The sequence below is a fragment of the Pygoscelis adeliae genome, unplaced genomic scaffold (assembly GCF_000699105.1).
Source record: "Pygoscelis adeliae isolate BGI_AS28 unplaced genomic scaffold, ASM69910v1 Scaffold100, whole genome shotgun sequence".
Lineage (NCBI taxonomy): Eukaryota > Metazoa > Chordata > Aves > Sphenisciformes > Spheniscidae > Pygoscelis > Pygoscelis adeliae.
The window spans coordinates 2,126,611-2,149,426 of record NW_008824034.1 but is presented as its reverse complement, the minus strand read 5'-3'; the positions used below and the strand labels follow the sequence as shown (position 1 = coordinate 2,149,426).

Here is a 22,816-nt window from a genome sequence, read left to right as displayed (position 1 = left end):
ATAATGATATAAATAAAGCTGTCACTAAGCGTGCCCTGACATGTCCATCATCCCACACACTTACACAGCCACTGGTGCTAGCATGTACAGTGAAAACATCACACCCAGAATTGCCAAAAAGAATAACATATAAATAATATATAAAGAATAAGTGTAAGGGACACACTACAGTATAAATAAATGGACTTAACCCAAAAGCAGTAGCTATGAAGTAAAGAATGGACATTCCACTGGAAGAGGACATGCTCATTAAGGAAAGTTTCCAAGAGTCCGTGAACTGGATTCATGTCACTTGCACACTATGAGACCTGGGCAAGGCTGAAAGTACCAGGACTGCTCAAAGATGCAGCTTCCAAGAGGCAGAATAGATCCAAAAGTAGTAAATCTGGCTTTGGACACTTTAGTCAGCAAAGTCTTAAGGCACACAGCAGAGGAATCAAGCAACAGAGTTTCCTAGGATACAGCTAATACAAAGCAGCACCATGAATGAGGGGCAAATGTTCTCACCTGCAAAGTTTTCACTCTTCCTGGTATGTTTTCCTGAGACAACATGTCACCTGCCACATTTCCTGGTGCAGACTCAAAAATGAAGACGCTGTCATGGGACAAAGCTTTGTTTCCCATGCTTCCTTTGGGCCTGGGAAGGAAGCAAGAGTGGTCAATGCAGTGGGTACAGCCCTCCAACACTTCCCTGCACCACTTCACCAGGGCAGAGGGATCATAAAGAGGCCAGGGTGGGATGCATCTCACTTAACTTCAGATTTCTGCATGTTAGCTGCCTAAGGTAGTCACTGCTAGCTCCTTTTATACTCAGAAGGGAGGAAGAAACACTTTTTAGGATGCTGATCGAATGCAGGTGTCTCTTTTCAGATGTACTCAGCATCTGCATTGAACACACACACCAGTCTCTGTGGACTAGAGAGGGAGTCCAGGGTGATTAGGCCAGATGCTGAGATTTAGTTGGATGCATGCCACCCTGAGAGATGTTTACAGCGCAGAGGGGGGCGACAGGAGTCCCCTGCCCTCCTTTGGTGGGAATGTACCCAGCATAAGACATTCAGGACACAACATTTGCAGCCTGGTGTGTGTCATACCTGCCACAGATTGTGGATTATTTTTCCCCTTCTTGCAAATGCAGGCAGAAAATGTAATTCCACTGCATTAGGAAACTTGATTCAAATACTTTAAGGTCCAGCAATAAAAACAATTCTGTTCACCTGTATCATGAACATCACCAGATCCCAAGCATATTAAAAAATGTAGATGGGACAAGTGTCCATGGCCACAGTTAAAGTACCCAGGTAAGATATTCCTGCTTTGCTTCTGTGCTCACTGGGTGTTCAGCTGTTAACTGAGTTATAATCAGCTGAGATTGACTGGGGTTGGGCTACTAGGTTGTGCAGGGAAAATTTTGCACTTGGGTGGCACGACAAGGAAGGCTCCAAATCTTTTATCCACCAAGTTCCACCAGCATAGGCAGGCACTGTCTGTACATTACTTTGTCCAAAAGACCACAAGGATGGTCTCTACCAGGATTTCATTCTAGCACTTAACTGGAAAACAACAGAGAATACTCTCATGTTGTTGGCTGCTAGCCTCATAACCCACAAGTTATAAGGATTCCTTGGCTCAGCTGCCATGCAGGCAATGCTCATTGCCTCTGAAAGTTTGACTCTGGGTAACAGGGGATGATTAGGAACAGAACTCTGACAAGGAAAATCCAGTAAGTCTAACACTCTTCTGCAAGGAAATCAAATAGAAGAGGTCTCTGCTATTTGCCTAACCCCAGATTCTCTCTTTTTTTAAAAGAAAGCCCTGAAAGGCTGTGAACTTTCCTAAAGTAAATACACCATGTAAAAAACCCCAAACAAATGACTCTTTTTCCTCCTGTACCTCCCTTCTTTACATCTCCGAAGACAACATCTCCTTTGTCTGCTTGACTAACCCTCCTGTTGTCCCAAAGGTATAGTCAATCAGTATACAGTTATGCCGCGTCTCACAGTAGGACAAAATAATTTTGCTCTGTGTTTATGTTGTGTCGAACACAATCTGAGCTCGTTCTCCCACAGCACAGGTCAGAGTTCGTGCTTCCTCCCATTATATGTAATAGTTAATGTCTGCGTTAGTTTATAAGACAGCAGTTCTACACGCAAGTAAGGCACATGCCTTATTTCATCATTAGAGTGAATGAAGCTATCCCATCTTTTCACGTGTTTCATTTTAGAGCCCTTTTCAGTATGAAAGACACTCTATATGGGCAAGACAATTTTACTGCATTCAGAAAGACAGTGTCAAGCAACTTTTATTTACTGTAATGTATATTCATTATTAGTTGGCATATTTTATTTACTGCAAAGAATGCATGTGCATTTGGAGGTATTAACCTTTTTAACTGGGAATTTCCTCACTTCCTTTACTTGGAATTCTTTAGCAATAAGAGCTGAGGTTTCCTTGTTCTTGAGACTGCCAGTACAAGATCTGTTTCTTTCTTTCTCTCTCTGCATATGTATCATAGGTGTTTGCAAGAGAATTACTGTATTTTCTTCTGGCAGTCACAAAAAGAGCATTGGATTAAATATAGAATTAACTGCAGCTTTAGTACAGATGAGTCTCTTATATGCAAATATACGTTCACCTGTAATTCCAGGCAGTGTGTTTATATCTGCACTGAAGCTAAAGATGCACTGTTAGCTAAACCCCCAGATGTTTTAGCCACTGTATCTCCACACTGATTTCCCTATACAAATGCTCAATTCATTCATGTGTAGCAACACTTGAGCTGCCATGACTGACGAAACGATGGGACTCTACAGCCAGCTATAAAGTGGCTCCTAAGCTCATCATGGCCTGTGCTATCTTCCACTTCTTACTGCCGCAACCCCATTCCTTTTATTAGTGTTTCAGGTAGGGGAAAGAAAGGTCACATAATTCCTTCAGGTAGCTGCTCTCTCAAAAACAACTGCAGCCTGCCAAAGGAGTGAGTATTCATTACAAAGACCAGGACAATTTTCCATATCGTCCCAGGAATTTTTTCTGCTCAAAGTTTTTTTAACTGGAATAAGACTGTTTGGGACCCAATTTTCCTCTACGTAAGGTCTTTTATCCTTTTGATGATACAGACAATAAGTTGTCCATGGCACATGCTTTAATTTTGCCATCATGGTTGTTCCATTTCAATTCAAAACACATGCCCCTCGGAAGATAAAGAGGCAGTGGCACATAATGCTCCCTTCCCCTTCACAGATGCCCAATCCCATTGATTCCCTATAGCCCCCTGACATCTGGGCACATCCCTTTGGCTGTTACAAGAAGCATTTGGCATATCTGGGGGTTTGGTCTCTGGTTACTATTCAGAAAAGTTAGATTTTAAAAAGATTACATGGTTTAAAAAAATAAAGAAGGAAAAAAAGAAAACCAGTGCTTCTGCCTCAAGAACAAACAAACAACAGCATTGTTCTAGGATTGGTTTTGATATTCTGCGTGCCAGAAATTGCAAAGCTCAGGGCCCTGCTATAAACCCTTCACAAGTTGTATTTCCACTGGCTTTCAGGATCAGGTTTTCCAAAGGATTATGTTGTTCAGTTTCTCTACGTACTTACAAAGCATGCTTATGCCGTGCAGGGTCTGGACATGATAGGGTTTTCAAGTAGCACAAACATATCCTCTAATTTTTTTTGATAGTCCATCTAATCCTATCTCTAAGGGAAAAAACAGAAGGGTTTTACTCACTTCCTGATCTCTGATCTTGCAAAACAGTTCTTAATCACTGGATGATAGTGCTGAGGTAAACAGCAATTGGACTTGAAGTACTTGGTTAAGGGCAAGAGAAAGAGTTCACACCCACACTGCCTCTGGAGCAGACAGCTGATTTTAAGCCAGATCCCTCCTATGGGCTGATGGGGTAAGCTCAGCTGTTCCTAAGCTTTTGGACTGGGTTAGCTGAGTCACTCTAATTCCCCTTACCCCAGGGGACTGGTTGTGTGGTCACTTACTCTGTTGCTGTTATGCTAACAAACAAAATAAAGAGATTGTTGTTTCATTCCCAGATCATTTCCATGATGCTGTTGCATGAACACAACAGAGAGTGGGAAAAGGTGGTGCAAGGAGGAACAAGCACCCATGAGAAAGTAACATCTATAAGCTGTTCCACCAGAAGAAACGTAGCATCCAGCTCCACCAAATGCATTATTTGATGATACAAAGCATTTGGCAGCAATGCTGATTTCAGCATGTCCCACTCTAGTCACCTATTCATGCCCTCTGCCAGTGTCACACCCGTCCAACGTCTCCTCCAACAAAACACTGCAAAACATAGGATGTGACCGGTGTTTTGTCACACTTTGTTAGTCTCCAGCTCCACAACTCCAGACCTAGGGTAATCCAAAGAGAGGCCTGGCTGAGTAGCTAACAGGGGAGTGTGAGGAAGGTGGGGAGTTGGAAAACAGCCAAATTATACGTTGCCAGATACCGATGCATGACACCCCTGGTGAGAGTCATAGCCATGTTCAGAGGGTTGTCCCACCCCAGATTCAGTCAGAGATGAGCAATGGAAGTGTTGTATAGCTCGATGGTCTGAAGTTATCAGTGAAGCAGTGTTAGCAGTGCAAGCTAATAGGTGGACCAAGTTTTTGAACTAACATCATTCAGGGATTTGAGAATTGCTCTGGACACACCTTAAGGACTTGCAAACCTCACTCACGTGCACAGGCCGTCAGGGGTAGCTGACACAAAACTAGAGGCCTTCAGTTGTTATCTATACCTAAATGGCTACGTAAAAAGGTTAAAGCAGCAATCTCATACTGATAATACACTTCCATGAGGGAGGGCACCATTTATGCTACAAAGTAGCAACTCAACTTCACACATATTCTCTGTATTAGCACTATTCAGCCATCATCCTCTTCTAAAGTTGCCGCTGATCAGACCTTCCAGCACAGATTTCAAACACTAAAACCAATCAAAACAATCTGGGCTATCTGCAGTTTTAGACTAAGAGGCTGGATCACCCCTGCCCCTGGCTGCCCTCCCCCTCCTCTCCAGGCTGGCTTTTGAAGCACTAGCAAAGAAAGAGGAAATTCCTGAAATTCCTTCATCAGCATTAGGGCTTGTTTTGCACAAACTTGGACAGAGGTTGCTCCTAAGGGGCCAACTTACATTTTCATCCTACTGCTGTGAGAGGTCTGCTTTTATTTATTTATTTTCCTTCCCCGCCAGCTTACCCAACCTCCTTCGGTGAATGAAGCGCAGTAGTGTCGAGCACAGAGATGCTGACATCGCTGCTGGACTGGCTAGGTTTTAAATTACTCTCCCCCCTGGGAGGTGGAGGCTCTTTCCTTTTCTTCTTGGCAAAGAAGTTCTTGAAAGTCTGAAATTTGGATTTTTTCTTTCCTGCAACATGAGAAAAATGAAAATTTATGGAAGCTGGAGGTGTTGCTTAGCTTGGAGAATGTTATCTCTTAAATTCTGGAGGAAGCCTCAAAGCTAGAGCAGCCCATTCAGTTTTAGTCAGCTCCTTTGTAAATAATTCAGTGCTGGAGTCCAGTGAAAGGTGAAGCTGCAGTTCTTGTATTTGCTGCCTATAAAGCAACGCTGGCATTAAGCTGACAATAGTGGTGCCTACTTAGGTTCCAGTTTATGAAAAATAAACCTTATATAGAGAATGTATCTACCCTACAACTGAACAGTGATCATGCCAATCATACTTGATACATTTTCAATTAAAAAATTGATGTCAACCCTTATTGTTCTTTACTTAGCTCGGTTTAGTTCTGCTTTCTCTTTCCTCAGTGCTGTAAGGAGACAACACCTGAAGGATATTCAAAATTTAGCAAAAAGATTGAAACTGGCAAAAGAATTTATAAAATCTAAAACCAAAATATCTGTTTCCACATTAAACCACTGCCCCAAAATAAAATCAACAACTCCTCCAAGGACAATGGAGCAAACTTAAATTAAGACACTGCCCTGCAGGACGTGAAACCCCCAAACATAGCAGCCCTGAGAACACAATTAGAAAACTATTAATCTGATTTCAGATTTTCCATTGTCCAAATGAAAAGAAATACAAAAAGAACAAAATAAGCCATACAAAACATCACTGACTTCTTTCATTTTTAATAACCTAAGATACTTTAACATTCGTATTTATATTTTCTTTTAAGTGCACAAGAGCTGCATTTTGTCATGGACCCTTACATTGAGGGGTCAATTTGGAGTGGTGTGGGTCAAGCTATTGTACTAAGATCCCTGCGATTGACTTAAATACATACGCAGAGCAATAACATCACCGCATATCTGAGCCAAATTCATTGTTCAATTAATACTTTACCGCAGTTGGCATAATAAATGCCCACAGCTGGAAGACTCCTTCATAAGCAAGGCATTATTTCAACACAATTATTGTCTTTTCCCAGCAATGATTTAGTCGGCGATGCTCTGTCTCAACGTGTGCCCTGTACATGTAGAGATCTCTGCCAATGGGCCTTATCTAGGCTGAAACTGTGCCACCACACAGCTGCATCAGACAGTAGCCACTTTGAGAAATAAACAATGATACTGAGATCTACTCACCCTGTCTCCTCCCTGCTCTCAAGACCAGTCCCAGCACCATGCATCAAGACATACAAGGATGCTGCTACACTGTCCGGCACGGACTGATGAAATGGCTACCTCTCTGCAGAGCAGTAGCAGCCAGGGAAGACCTGCACATTGCTTTTCAAGTGACTTGGGCTGTCACTGAGACCAAATTATCTTTCAAACCATGTAAAGCAAAACTATCAATGGAGTCCCACTCATCTGAATAATAATGGAACGTGGTGCTTCTATGGAGGGTTTATCAGTGGAAGACCTTTTTATCTTCCACTGCTGCTTATCAGGCAGTAATTGAATGAGAGAGTCACAGAAAACATACAGGTTATATTGCCTGCCCCAGACTACAGAGCTGACCCCAAGGCTTCTGGATTTGCTAAGACTCTCACGGGGCTCAATAAGTTTCATGCTGCACCCATAGCAAGAGCTGCTAAGAGAAGACAGGTCACACAGCAACCGTAAGACCATAGCGCCTCTCAAATAAAACAAGCGTGTTGAGTGTCCTGTACAGAGTCTTTCGAAAGGTCTCCCTACCATTACTGCCATTCATATCAGCAATTAGACAACATATATGGTATTCTCCCAGGAAACTTGTCAAAGCTGAGTTGGTTTATTTTAGATGAGCAAAACAAAAGATTTAAAAGTTTCATGAAAGCAGTGCCCCAAAATTATCAATTCAGCAATGTCTGCTAACACAGTCCAATGACTCAAAGAACAAAATGGCAGACTGCTGCGTGCAGAAAGCTCTGCAACTTAAATGCAGTCTAAATGAAAAACAAGGACATCATCATGTACACTGGTCAGCTGACAGTGGTATGGACAGAACGCAAGTTTGATTCTAGTGCAAGCATTACTGATGAGCTTAATTAGATGCTGGTATTTCCAGAGAACCAGGGGAATGTTTAAAAAAAAAACAAAAAACAAACCACAACACAATAACAACAAAAAAAGAAGTGTCTAGAGAAACAGATATAAGTCCTACCACAAAGGATAACATTGCCAAGGTACTACTCCGAATACTTGTTTAGATCAGAAGTGGTGCTAACTTTAGAATTGAGCCCATGGAAAGGATTTGCAAACACTGCCAGTGCATAAACCTCAGATGGCATGGGACAACACTCGGGTATCATTGCGCAACAGAGAGTCCTCTCATGCAGACACATCAGTTACTTCAGTGCCTTCTCTAGCTTCTAATTTATTACTGATGTGTACGGCACACCCCCGCCAGCAATAATTCCTCTTCAGCCACGCTCTGCTCAGCTGCATGCCTTCAGCTGTTTCAGATGAAGGAGAAAACAGTAAGCTTCCCTGAAGTTCCAGAAGATGGGCACTTGCCATATTATTACACAAAAAAAAGATAAAATCACTACTAGACACTTAGTGCTGCATGCATATGAAAACTGTGGGACTGCTCTATGTGAGAGCATTTGTCAATAAAGACACAGTTCAGAAAGACGGTGTTCATATTCGTTTCCTGCTGCGAACAGTTGTGCACTGGTTTCGCACACCATTAAAAGGATGCCACATTTAATTTAAAGGTGCCTACATTTCAGTGCACTGTGAAGTAGCCCAACATATCACTAAATTGGTAGAGTGCTCTGTGATACTTGAACTAATAATATACAAGAGGATCTTATTACTTAAAATGGAAAAAATTCATTGCATATCAAAAATCCAGTCAAAGCAAGGAGAGAAAATCCAAGCTCAGACAACTATGCTTATTTCCCCTTCACCCACTGATGAATAATGACTCATGATTTTTGAATTCTTACAGTTACCAATCTTCAATGTTATAGCATTAAAAATAAAAGATTAAATGTAAAGGCTACTGCCCTAAAAAGCAAAAGCATTCCCAAAAATTATTTGCTTATACTAACTATGACTTAGCCCACTATAACAGAAGAGGAGCAGGACTAACCATTTTGCTCTCTCTGTAAAGTTTGTTTATTCTGTATTTTTTACTGGTTTGTGTACTGCCTCTTTCACTGTTTCTCCTATGCAAAGAGAGAATTAATGCATGTCTTTCTGCTCTTTGCATGGTTCTTCCCTATAACAAGATAGAAGAGAAAAAGATGCTTTTTCCAGTGCCAAATTGAGACTGTAAAAAGCATAGGGAACATCTGATTTGGGAGCTCAATTATCATATTTAAATTAAACAGTTAATTTTGGGATCTTCCATACTCTCTGACTTCCTAAGGTGTGTTCAGGACACATTTTCCACAATCCAAGGACTAGATACTTTCACCAATAAAAACACATGATTAAAAAACCCCACAGACAAGATTCTCAGAAAATACCATGATTCTAGCTTCATAAAAAATACCTGATATTGCCAGAAAGACAATTAAATCATGGAATTCAGTAAGGCTAACATTGGGTGCTGACAGTTTTTGGACAGTGACCTGGTTACTGCCATCCAGAAGGAGCAGCAGGCATCGGAAGCCCTCTACCACTAGTCAGACAATACAGTAAACCTCAAGAAATTAGTCTAATTGACTAGACTGTGAAGGCTGGGAATTTTAGCCTCCTAGAGCCTTTGCATCACAAGCCAATTAAAGCTATGAGGAGGAAGAGGTGAGGCAATCCTACATTACATGGGAAGTAAACAAAAGATCCTAAAATGGCTTTATCCAGGTCCAGTCAAGTGTCTCTTGAATACTTCAGCAATAGCGCAGCAGCTTTTAAGTTTTTTAAATTTTGGTTCAGTTAGAGACAGAACTATTACTGGTGATTTTGGAGCCAACGCTTAAGACAGCAAGCCATCTCCTGCCTTTCCTGTCACCCAGGTCACAATTTGATCCATTTTCTGAATCTTCTAGTGAACCCGAGTACAAAATTTGCATGCATGGGTTTCACACAAGCTCACTGGTATGTCATGGATAGCGCTGGATTATGTGATAAACTAAATTATAAATTTAAGAAAGCAGTCACTGCTGAGCATCCATCATTACACTTTCGTCACCCCTATCTATCTGCCGTGCAAAGTTCAACTAACAGTCACTTTGCCATTTGCTTCTCTGTTCTACCAATATTCTGATGGTGGCAAATGTATTTCTAAAGGATAAAGCAAGATGACCTTTGAAACACAAACATTTAAGACGACTGCAAGACATTAGCCAAAGAAAAGGAAAAAAAATCAAGTGATATGACAGCCGCTTCTCCTGAAATGCCTCAGCCACGATGCTGTTCTTCATATTCACCTATCTCCTCAAGAATAGTCTGAACGCTGGCAAAGGGGATTTCCTTTAAGACAACTCTTTGGCATAAGTGAGATATTGTCCTTTCTTGCCTGTTATTCCATTCCCTCATGGCTGTTTGCATCAGCCCATGCCACTAGATTAAAGAATAAGTAACAAATGGTTGTCTGTGGCCAGAAGCAGAGAATGAGGCTGCAGTGGGGGTACAGCTCCCACAGACAGAGGCTGGCTAACAGGCTCAGCTCCCAGTTCTGCAGGATCCATCAAAGCAGGCACAACAATCAGCCCTTCAAGCTCTAACATCCTGTTTTTGAAAATCCAAGCCAGAATCGGAAAAGAATATCCTCCATCAGGTTACAACCCTCCAGTACTGCACGTTAAAAGATCTTTCCCATAATATTGCCAGCTGACAAAATCACACAGCATTTTTTTTTACACTACAAAAAGCAAAACAACACTGCAAAACAAGTCACTACAGACCCCCCGACCTGAAGAAAGTAAATCTTGACTTTCAAATCAGCTATACATTCGGAGAACAACTGCTTACCTGTGCACTCTTCAACTGTCTCTCCTGTTTCAGGTGACTGTGTGACCTCTGTTGGCCCCGTAGCCATGATATAGTCACTGAAATAGAGATGAGCATCAGTTAAATTTTAGCCCACCTTCCCAGCAGAATATGGTCTCACCCAGCATAAAGAAAGAACATGGCTGGATCCTTTCTGAAACTGCATACCCAAATGCTTATCACAAACATGCCTTGCACACTTTTTTGCACTTCGGCCACAGACCTTTTCATCATTTTTCAGTAACACTTACTTCTCCAGCCAAAACTAACAAACCAGTCTAATTTCTTGCCAGTACCTCTCTCTTTTTAGGAAACCAGGATCAAAGTTTGCATTAATGAAAGATGTCATTAAACTTGCTCAGCAAAGACTGCAATGCTTCCCAGTCTCAGAATAATGAACCTTCATGATTGCTCTTTGTTAGAGAGTGACAGCTCCATGCTACTCTAAAAAACATCTTAAGTAAGTGTTCTGCTGCCGAGGGTTCATGTATTACAGTGTCCTCACAGCAGGCACCAGGCTAATCTGTCAGCATTATTAAAATTAGTTAAGCATCAGCACTGAAGCATCATCCTAGGCTATGCTACATTTGTGGAAACCAATAGATCAAATTTATTTTGGACCCAGTGCAATCAGCTTTTAGCCACAAGCTTTGAAACCTTATCGCAAGCAGGGCTATTGATCAACCAAATTAGCTAATGGCATCATCTTCCTCCCCGATGAAAACAAAAGTTCAGCCTAGTTTTAAGATCATTCAATGTTAACTGGCTCCACTTTGTATTTTCCAAGGCTCCTAAATGGGTGTCTGTCAGAGACAAAGGAATTAAGCAGCAGACCACAAGAGTTACAGTACAAATGTCAGGCAACAATGGAAATGTGACAGTTTAGCAGGGCAGCTCATAAATACTGTCCTTTGTTATGGAAGACATCTAGGTGATACATTTACATAGCTAGCAGTTCCAATATGTTGTGTCAAGACTTAAAGAGTAAGAAATCTTTACAAACAAATGAAAATACCCAGAAACAAATCCTGCTCCCTTTTCTGCATAGACCTCATCTAACAATTTTCCACCTCAAAGTGGTATAACGATACTGCCAAGTTAAGTATCTCAACAGCAAGCAAGATTATGATTCTATACTAATTTGGCCAATCAATAAACTATTCTATTTCTTCTGTATCATCCACACTGATTAGACAATATTGAGAAGCAACAAAAAATAAGACTTTTAAGATTTTTCCTTTTGGATGATCATAATCATTCAACTCTTCTCCCTTTTTTCCCCATGTCTCATCAATTACCCATGGAAATGTCTGCATTTCCTGCATATTTTGATTAAAGTGGTCATCAGCAGACTTTCTCATAGACTCTTTCTCTGTATTAAAAAGAAATTCGGTTCCAATTTTCCCCCTCAACTTTATACACCATGCATATTGATTATGTCAGATTTTTCTTGAGGGAAAGGGAAATGCATTTGAAATAAAACATCAAGAAAGCACTCAACAAATTTACAAGGACAAACTGGCAAGTCCCCAGACTTGAGCTTATTTTCACAGAATGTGAGTGGGCCTGACATTGGGCTCATTTAGATCTCTAACTTCTGCTTTACCCACCTTCAATAAAATCAAAGCAAGAGAAAATGCTGCTTTCAGATCCAGCTTTGTTTTCACCGGCTCTACATTTATTTAAATTACTCAATCATCTCAGCTGCTCACTCAGAATCCTTCCAGCCTTTGGAGATATTTTGACTGCTGTGTTTATTACAACTGCAAGCATTTATTTCCAACTGGTATATCTTTTATACAAGTAGAACTATAATTGCAAAGCAGTTCAGCTCCGAGGCGGTCTCTTCACAGTCAAATCAGCTGCTGCATTCATTCGATTTTATAGCTGAGTTCTCTGGGGTATATGGAAGTCAGGTGTCAATTGCAAGGGTGCATGGGTTGTCTGCAAATGTGCCCCATTTAGGACCTAATGGTTTGGTTCCTTTGTATACCTCATCACAGTATCATCTTTTTCCAGTGAACTGAACAGTGACTTGAGGTGAGGGAAGTCATCACAGATTTTTCCAAGCTTTAAGTTAGCAAGTATTTAAATTACAAGAAAAAAAAATATATTTATAGCAAAGTGTAAGTTCCATCATTAAAAGCTTGATGACGTACCTGAAGGAAAGTTAGCAATTAGATGACACTTAGACTTCAACTTCTGGTGGCAGTGAGTTGTACTTTACAGAGAACAGCTAGCGAGTGTTCTGAGCAACAAACTCTAGCCCAGGGATCAACGTAATGGAGAAAAAGAGGACAAAACCCCATCAATACAAATACATGTGAGTGCAGAGGCATTAACTGATCGAACCTTCAGACATTCACCACTTCCAGGCCTTAATGACAGCTGACAGATGCACTGTCAGGATGTATCAATACCATGTACATTCAGTTCAATCAGCTGTACTAACCATGTGCACCCTGTGAGCTTTCCCAGAGCATTATGCCATTAGAGACAAAGTTTTAAACAAATACTGTATGTGTATTGATTTTTAGTGATAAAAATATCAGGTTAAATAAATGGCCTTTTGGAGCAGTATTTCTGATACTCTTCAGGCTAGGAGATGCTAGAGGACAGCTGGAAGAAGGAGCTCGCAGAGGGGGAGCAGTCAAGGCAGAGCAGTGACAGACTGATAGCTACGGCTGGCCAAGGTAGTAGAGTTGTCAAGTCCCAGCTACTGTTTGCTTCCCACTAGAAGTGGAACAGCGGGCACATTTCCCCAGTCTACAACTTTCTAATCATGTTCTTAATCCTCTCTCAAACAGCATTTGCAATCCCTGCATACGCACAGGCCTCCTGCTGCAGAGGTACAGTACAAACAAGGTGCTGAGTCTCTGCTAGACACCTTAAAAGCCAGACCTGGCCCTGCCCAGTAAGTCCACTGCAGCAATTCCTGTGTAAGGCCATGGAAAAGACTGAAAGCTTGCTGAGAGCAGCAAGGACTGACTACACAGTGTTCACCTCTCCTTGCACAGGGTGATGGGCTGGATTGTTACACCTATGAATTAATTAATTACTTGCAAACAGTGAAGTGGCTTCCTATACAGATGCAATCACAACAATAAACCTGACATTACTAGACCCTATTTGCATTGCCAAGGTGTATTTTAAAGCAATAAAACTCCTACAAATTTGCAGGGCTTGCTTTACTTTCAAAGCAGGCAATGGGACCTAGTTAGCAATCATCACTACCCTCACCTGATTTGATGATTTAGATCTAGGCTCCCTGCTATCCCATACAAAACTTCCATTAATAACCCTACTGTGTTGCATTCACTTGGAGCTCTTCAACTCATTAAAGGAACTAATGAGTCTTAAGAGAAAAAAGAAATCTCCGGGAACAGGAGAAATATCCTTGTCTCCCTTTTACAAACTGGGTCAACTGGACAGATATTTGGAGTGCTCTATGGGAGGGCAGTGATAGGGCAAAAGAAATTAAGTCCTAGGGTGGTGTTCTGACCACTCCCTTTTACCAGCTGAGTACATTACAGAATATGTACATCATATGGGGGGGGAAATGCTAAAGGAAGAAAAGACAATTCCCTTTCACTGCTTGGTTTGTGTATTTAAGGACTCCTGGGAAGTTAACATTGTACAGGACTCAGAGTTTCCTGCGTTTAACAAAGGCTCAAGACAAACAGAAACGCTTTCTGCTCAACCTCAGAAAAGGGACACAGCCTCCTTGCTGTCTCTCCAGTGGAGCAGAAGACTTAGAGACTGCACAGCAAGCAAGCTCCTACCCCACCTTTAGTGTTTCTTCAGCTTCAGTCCCATGCTTCTGCATAAGCATTCCGGAAGGCCTTATGGCAGAGAGATCAAAGGAGATGCTGAACCCTGAACAGCCTCTTTCCTAACAAATAAGTGCTTGAGGAAATAAAGACTCAAGAATACGAGGCACTGCATTCAGTTAGCATCTTCATAGCCTACAGAAGACAGACAATGGCAAGCAGCCAAGAGAAAGAGGTGAAATTTTTGCCTCTTTGGAGCTTTTAAAGACCAATTTCCTTCAGGCTACAAAAATTATTTGAAATCAAGCTTATGCTCCAGATTTCAGGACACACACTTTGCACAGCAAGATGGATCAGCATAGAGAAATGCATGCCCCTCATCTGGTCCTCTAGGCCTCCACCCTGCAGCCAGCCTCCCCCAGAACACACTTCGAGCTACTGCAGGACCTCAGAGAAAGCCCCTCTATTTCTCCTGAGCACTGAGTTTCAAAAAAACACAGAATGCAGGATAGTTTAGTATTCAGATTACATTCTGCAGCAAAAGGTGACTGACAGGTTAAATTTTTACTCTGTCTTATTAAAGCACATTAGAGGACTTCATTCTGACAAAATGTGGTTGATTGCTTTCTTCTCTGGGAACTCTACAAGCAAACTATCAATGAACTCGTTAATCCAATGACAGTAAATGAAGTAAAGTTTACCCTCTGCAACTCCACGGAACAGGATTTTCACAGTCAATCATAAAGCATCAGCAGAGCCAGCAAGATTTCTATTCAATTTTCACATCCCTTGAGCATATCAAAAACTCAACAAACAAAGCTCCCTTTGGTCTCCATGCAATGAGCCGAGCGAACTGCACTTCAAGGTCCACATTCAGGGAACATGCTGAATAGTGTGGGATCCCACTAACAGCTTTGCTGAAACAGGGTATGACCCAACCTGACAGCAGGAACTGGGATCTAACCTTGCACAGCTGATCCCATTGTACTCTTCTAGAGCATAGCGTTTCTAGGATGAAATTCCCAGGTTTATTTGCCAGCCCCTAGCTGGTATGTCCCTTGCCAGACCATGACTGTTTTAGGTAGGCATAAAAGAATAGCACAAACAGCACTTTATATTAGGACTCTTGCTACTGCCTCCACTGATAACAGTGAGGGGAGGAGTTTACAAAGCTCTCGTAATTTCCACAGAAGGAGGAAGAGTTTAAGAAAGTTTAAAGTCCTTTTCCAAGGATCACAAATAATACAGCAATAGTAGCCATTAGGAAGTCTGGATAAGTAACTAGGTAATATTTAATATCAATAAACTACTTTCTCCCAGGATCAAGTAGGGGTTCCTAATTCCCCATAGCAACAGACAACATTCAGCTCCTACCCTTGACGAGATATCCAGAGCAAACAACTGTTCACATAAAGAGATCTATTCACAGCTTTCACACTTTGCATTCAGACAACACCCCCTCACCGCCCTCTGTTCCCACACCTTGGCTTCTCCAAGAAGGCTTGCCAGAAGACAGGTTCCAATGTGCTGAACTCTTTTTACCTACAATCTGCTTTGAGAAGCCTCTGTCTGACAATGATTCTGAAGGATTTCTGCTATTCAGCAGTGTCTGAAGCATTATGTGCTGCCCTCCTAGTGTGTGTGTGTGTAACACTAATGGAAAGCAGCTGGTGGGCTGAAGCCGACTTAAAAAAAAAAGTAACAGGAGGAAATGCCTTTCATACAGTCACACAGGCTCCGTCTGTAATTGTGTAAGAAGCCAGAAGGATAAGAAGGGGGAAGGGCAAATGAGACAAAAACATTCATAAACTACTACAGAAAACAGTGGAAATGCACTCTGTTACCAGTCCAGGAACTGAGTGAATGCTTCTGTCCCCTGCATCCTGCCCCATCTCCACAGACTCACTCCCCCTCAGCAGTCATGCCATTTGCTAAATCACTGCAGAACGGTCTCCCTGAACGTGGGGACACGACTGCAGCATACATACACAGACCTGTGTTACCTTAAACCTGAGGCAGGTATCAGTAGCAGAGCAGCTGTTGGTTTGTACTCAGCTCGAGAGGCGAAACTGAAGTCCAAGCTACCACAGCTTTGCAACACTTGGCACCCATGCCAGACAGATTAACCTGTTTTGGACCTGCCACTTCAAGCTGCCCTCATACACCTAATTACTCTGCAGTGCTTATTAGCATGACCTTGTGTAGTTGCTGTCAGTGCAAGGATCTCCACTGCAAGTTTGTATCTGCTCAGACAACAGAGCAAATATCTACCTGTTTGTCAAAAGCTAAGTAAAATGTTTCTGAATAGCCTATCCCTGATAATAATTTATCACATAGTTTTTCAAGTGCATTTTCTGGACTGCACCAGTCAGGAGAAATGTGACAGAACTTTGCTCAAATCAAGGCTGGCATGACATAGTCATGATCTAAGCACAGGCAAGAGCTCAGCCAGTATTTTGGGCCCAGACTGCCTCCATTTTAAAGGAATGTACATTAAATGACCTGGTTGAATTGCACCATTTGGCATTAGCATAGCAATAAGTCAGTGCTTTTCCCATGTAGTAATTCTTTTTCTTTACACTACCACACTGAAGAAATTTCAGGAAACAGCTGGAATGAGGATCTTCTTCCACTCTTCCTAAAAAGAAGTAAAAGAAGCAGCAGAGTCATCCAGCAGCCATGCTAAGGAGCTAGTACATTGCCAGCAGTAGGAGACACTCTCAGATCTATTTGACATGGATACATTTGGAGCAGTTGGGAAGGAGGGAGAACATGCATTTAAAAATCAACAAAGATGTAACCAAAGGCTGCCTTTGCCAGTTAGGGAGCTACACCCAGTAAGCATTACTGCCTTTGGAAAGAGTTTCAAGAGCAAAGCAACAGGAAGTGTCAAGCCACTATCACTAAACAGCAGACATGCCTCATGCTATCAGAGTCAAGATGTCATAGAGTCAAATATGGGAATAAAAGCAAAGCTTACTGTCTCTGCCTCTTCATGTGGCAAATTCAACAAATATGCGTAATCTTCCATCCCAGACCTGAGTGGTGGGCATATTTGGCCACTGTTAGCTAGCTTGTGTGTGTGCTTTTTACCCCCTCTCCAAACTCCTAATTAATTTTGTTCCACCTGTGGCCTCCCAGCATAAAGTTAGATGACTGATACCTGACCTGTGGTGTGCAGAGCCCTGGGAGTCCACGGGCTGCTTCACGGGGATCAGCAAAAGGTAGCTAAGGAAAGGAGTTTACCGTCAGCTGGCTTCAGCATGCTCTACAGGGCCTTGAAAAACTGCGTGTCTGAGAAAACTCCATGGAAATTGCCAATATCTGCAAACTGTGAAGGTGACAATTATTAGTTTAGACAGTAAAATCTTTGAGACAGAGCTCATCTTTTAAACATATCCTAGCAGACGGAGGCTGCTGGGCTGGGACTTGGGAGAATTGGCTGATTTTCCTGGCTCTATCACTGGATAACAGGGCAAATTACTGGATTGCTGACAGGAGCCACGTTATTTATCGTTCAGCCTTGATTTTCTTTACCTGTGGAATTGAGATGGTCACACTGAACGCCTGGAAAGCCCTGTGGAGGAGCCAAGCACTACCTCTGCTATGGGAGACCAGCATGCTGGAATCATACCAACCGACACTGCTATCAAGTGCTACCACTACACAAAGATAAATAACAAAAACCATAAAATTTTGCAAGAGTAGCCTGCATATCTGCCACACCCCTGTATTTGAGTCTCACACTGATTTCCAAGATCTTATTCGCACAGAGTGTGAAGAATCATTACATCCTGGGCCTGAAAGAAAGAGTCTGGAGACATTTTTACCAAATTAAGCTGTCTGAATATTGCAGGGGAAATGAGGCTGAAACAATAGCAAACTGAATGCCAGAACTGAAACATGGGACTTCAGGCTATCTCTAAAGCTTTCTTTTTATTAAGGTTTTTCCAAAACAGTCACTTATCCCTCAATTTGTGGGTTAAAGAGCAGCTTAAGGATGGGAAAAAATAAAAAAAATCTTCAGATAGATCAAACTTCCCAGGACACATTTCTTCCAAGAGGAGATAATATAGATATCTAATGCCCAAGAATTCAAAGTGCACCAAAAAAAAGAAGAGGCTAACAGAAATTTGCAGGGTGAACTGTGTTACAAATTTTCACTCTGAAGATCAAACTGTCATAAAAACAGTCAGCCATCTTTCAGCTATAAGAGAGCAAATAAAATGCAGGCTTTGTGGTCTCAGAGGTTGCCTTTGGCAGGAAGCTCAGGAAATCTCTCTTCATGTGAAGTCCCAAAACCTAGTTGGGGCAACATCTACTGCCTGTACACACACAAAAATAAAAACAAGGCCAGCTCCCTCCTATGTTGAAACATACTGGCTAAACTCCCTGAGTTCCCACTGCCCGTGGGTATTTCTGGAATTCAGACCCTATTTTGGCTGCTGATCGAGGAAGGCCTGGGGCGGCTTCCAAGCTTGCAGGAGGAGCTCTTCTGGAGCTGTGTGTGGAGTTTGAGGGTCTCCCTCCATTTGCTCTAAAGGAAACCTCCTGCTATCCCTGCTCTTCTCTCCTGGCTGCTCTCTCTGGAGCCTCAAGTTAGGCAGCTTCTGAAGTACACTTGGTCTTGAAGCACATGGAGAACTGTTAGAGACAAGGGAGATCATGCATTTGCTTAAAGCAGTCCCTGAGCCATTTCTGTCCCAAGGGCATCTACTGACTTTTCTCTAGTATGAGCAACCACTAAAAAGGGATCCTACTTCTCTGGGATTCCAGACACAAATACCTCTCTGAAATAGGATAATCTAAAATAAGATTATCTGAGCTAACGCTGTATTGCACCAATGGAATATCAAGCTGTATTCAACTGTGTTTTGAAGAAGGCGGTATGGTAGCATGAGGGAGCAGAGACGGTACACATCAGTAGACAAACCCAGGAGGGCAACACCAAAGCCAACAAGGACTGCGAGAGTGGGTACTGACAAGTAGGCAGGGGGGTGGGGGTGGGTGGGAATCAGATGGCGACAGACATTCTGTAAGGTCTTCACAGGCCAAGGCTGCAAGAAAGGAAGCAATAAGACAATCTGCATTTTTTGAAGGAAAGCAATGAAATGTCAACTTCCGGAACATTCTTTTCAGTAAACTGAGATGATGGAAAGCAGTTTGACTGCTAGAGTGAACCAGTGAACAATTCCTCTGCACCTCTGTCGGATCTGTATTTTCCCACATACACAGATAGCTTGATGATTAACACGATGTCTGCATCGTAATTCTGAGCTAGAGCACTCAAATACATCCTATTTGCACCCGAACTACCGTGTGGATCAGAACTGCGTTGTTAGATGAGTGATACTTACAAGCCCTGGCAAAAGCGCACAGTTACATATTTCTGAGAATGAATAAGCATAAATGAATTCATCATGAATAAAAGTCAAACATTTAGTTCACTAATTAGCACCAGATCCTTGAAACTCCGAGGCCAAAAGAAACAACCACCACAAAAATTTGAAGCTGGAATGCCGCCTTAGCTCTGGCTGGATGGTTAAGAAGCAAAATCAGGCAGTTTTGTCCGCACAGCCAAGTTACCCTGCTCTGACTGAGAGTCCTACAATCCCCTCTAACAGTCACAAAGATACCAACGTGCTATAGCATGGTGACAGGATAGAAAAGACCACGGAATACCTTGGTACCTGTACACCTATATGAATGCAGCAGCACACACAGGTATAACGATACAGTTAAAAAATGCATAATGATGTGTGTGGCCCAGGTCCCAGCTTTTTCATGTACATTGTGTTGGAAACATTGAGCACAACCCTGACTGTTAACACAGTGATGAACAGTGACAGCTCAGCATCTGCAAGCAAAATCAGACAGGATATTATTAACTGACTGACTTTTTTTGTTTGTTTAAACAGTGACTCCCACAATGGAGCCTTGGAGGGCCACCTGCTATCTTGATACAAATAATTACGAATAACATAACAAGATTAAAAAAAAATCAAAAAGTCTGCAGTTAGTATTTGCTGTATTCAAAATACTGCTTAAAACTCCTTGATCCATAATAGTTTTACCAACCTTGAAACTCCAACAGATTTAATGCAGAACTATAAGCTTGGATCACGTTAAGAGTAGAGGTCAACTTTTTTCTTACAGCAGCAACCCTTAGGAGAAATGGGGGGGGGAATCAACCTTGGAATTACCTTGGGGCTTTTTTGCTGTTTCCCCACAGACAGACTTATCTCAGATTTTCCCAAGTTTGGCTGGTAATCAGCTTTAGCTGCCCTACACCAGCTCAGGTAGGCTATCTACTGGAAGTACAGCTTGGACCTACTACATTTTTGTCCCACAGATTTCAGCTTCTAAAGCCAATTCTAGGCCTTCACATCACAGCTATTAAACTTTCTAGACCTCTTTACAGGGAGGAAATGACAAATTAATCTCTCCAGTTGGCTGTAAGGGTACAAAGCTAGACACTTTGAGCAGCAGAAGTTTCTGTATAAGAAGAGAACACAAGGCAAAATTATGACAAGATGTTTTCATGGCTCAGTCTGGCAAAATAATGTAGACAAAAAAACCTGACAGCCAAATGGTACAGAAGAGTGAGAATCACATTCAGCTGATTGTCCCAAACCAAGAAGCTTCTGCTCCAGTGCAAGAGAAGTAGGACAGAGGGACACATCTGTCAAATACTCAGCACCTTGGTGATAGGGAAAGGGCTGTTCTGCTGAAACCAAATAAACAGGCATGCCTGCTTGGAATTCCTCTGCCTACAGCCAGCAAACGCACCGCATCACTGTGGCTGCTAAAACAAACACCATCCAGAGAGAAGCATGAACAGAACGAGGAGGACTGGGAGACGTGGAGTGACTCACTGGTGTATTAAGCCAGAACTGAACTTCTTGCACAGAGATGAGTCAAAGGGAATGAATCAACAAAGAGGAATAGTTGATCCTTTTGTTAATAATACAGCACCATTGTGCTAACTGCACTCAACTGCCTGCAGTGCCATGGCTCTGCCACCTCCTGACTGCTTTTGTTCACCCCATCTACTATTCTTGAGTAAGAAAACAGGACTTAAGCCTGCACACATTTAATACCAGGCATAGCACTGAACGATCCCTGTGGGCTTAAGAAAAAATGCTCACAAATGTCCAAATACTCTGTATAATTGCCATGTACAGGAACATGCTCACAGGTTGTGTGTTGAAAGATTCCCAAGAGACTCACGATGCCCGGGGAGTCCTTTCACCTCAGCTCACCCTCTCTGACTTGGCCCCAGCTGGGAGAGCTCTCCACTTTCCACAAAAGCACATCCCTTCTCCTGTTCAATGCTTTGCCTCTTGCACCCTCCGTAAGCCGTTTCTTGAAACCCTGTACTGTCACCCCTGTGTGGATCCAGGGATTGACTCTGCACTGGTGAACTTGCTTTGCTGAGCAGGAACCACCTTTCATCCTCAGACGTTTTCATCTCAAAAAAAACACTGAAAAACTGTTACTGAGTGATTCTTGCCCTTGTTGGGAAATACTGTGTTAAAGTGGTATACAATAAAGACAGGTAAACAAACATATTTCATGATATCAAAGTGTTCATGGGAAGCATTTCACCTCACCAGAATTCATTGGCCACACAGACAGAGCCCCCAGATCACCATGGAACTGCAGCACTAGTTCTGCTACAGCTCCTAGGCAGCACGCGCTAACTCCAAAGCCGCACGGCCTCCTGACAGCTGCCAGACCCACCGAGCCCACAGCCTGCTGCTGAGCCGAGCCGAGCCCACGTATGCTGGGGGATGCCACAGGCAGGGATAGCCAGGGAACTGTCTCATTTTAAACGGCCTGTAAGTCCTGGAGACATGCTCCATGTCAAAAATGATGCCAAAGAGCAAAGCGTCTTGTACTGTGGACAGTCAGTAAACACAGCTACTTAGACCCCACGGCGATTACATGCCTCCAAAAAGTGCGAGAGGCCACAGGAGGCAAATGAGCTGCTGACAGAGAAGAGCCAACAGTTTTAAACTGCCCCGTTCCCCACCGTGCCAAGTTGCTACTTCAGTAGCAGTTGGTGGAGCTTTAGACCGCTTCCAATTCACTTGCTAGTGTCCAAGCTAAAACAGCAGCTGCTTGCTGTGGGTGGGGAACCAAAGGCTCTAAGGACCCCACACAGATATAAAAGCTGTAAAAAGTGTATTACGCACCAAGGACAAAGGGGCTTCTGGCACTCCGTCCACTGTCCCCTGTGAGCCTCTCCAACAAGAGGGCTTGGGGTGAGGGTGCGGGAGGCAGTGACCAGACATGTCATCTTATTGGTTATCCATCAGGTGGACAGCACTATACCATCTTTACAATAATACCAGTAAACACCAAAATCTCTTTCTGACACTCACCTGAACAGGCAACAACAGAAGCTACAGCCACAGAGCAACAGCACCTAATCCAGAAAACACATTTTACTCAATTTCATGGTCATAACATCGTTTTACATTGGCAATGACTTTCATCTCAAACAACCTAAAAATATATTGAAAATTATACTGATGCATCCCTTGATCAACTTGCTTTACCCAAATGCTGAACTTGTTTGCAGGATAAGAGTGCACATCAGCATTTTTTGACAATTTCAGACTATAAGAAAAGAACAATATCCCACTGGAAGTGCAGAGCTTGGCATAACAGAAGATATTCAAATTGAAATA

At 42.5% G+C, this 22,816-nt stretch overlaps 1 protein-coding gene across 1 annotated transcript in view; it reads right to left on the bottom strand.

Moving 5' to 3' along the window:
• Positions 1–10,399, bottom strand: part of KIAA1210 (KIAA1210 ortholog) — a gene marked incomplete at its 3' end in the record, with an annotated part of 27,795 nt that extends 17,396 nt beyond the window's left edge. Inside the window, exons 1-3 of the mRNA XM_009331304.1 lie at positions 10,333–10,399; positions 5,220–5,388; positions 508–637 (exon numbers count right to left, since the gene is read on the bottom strand). Of these exons, the coding sequence (XP_009329579.1) occupies positions 508–637; positions 5,220–5,388; positions 10,333–10,399 (366 nt within the window). The remainder of the gene's footprint in view (positions 1–507; positions 638–5,219; positions 5,389–10,332) is intronic.
• Positions 10,400–22,816: the final 12,417 nt, after the last annotated feature.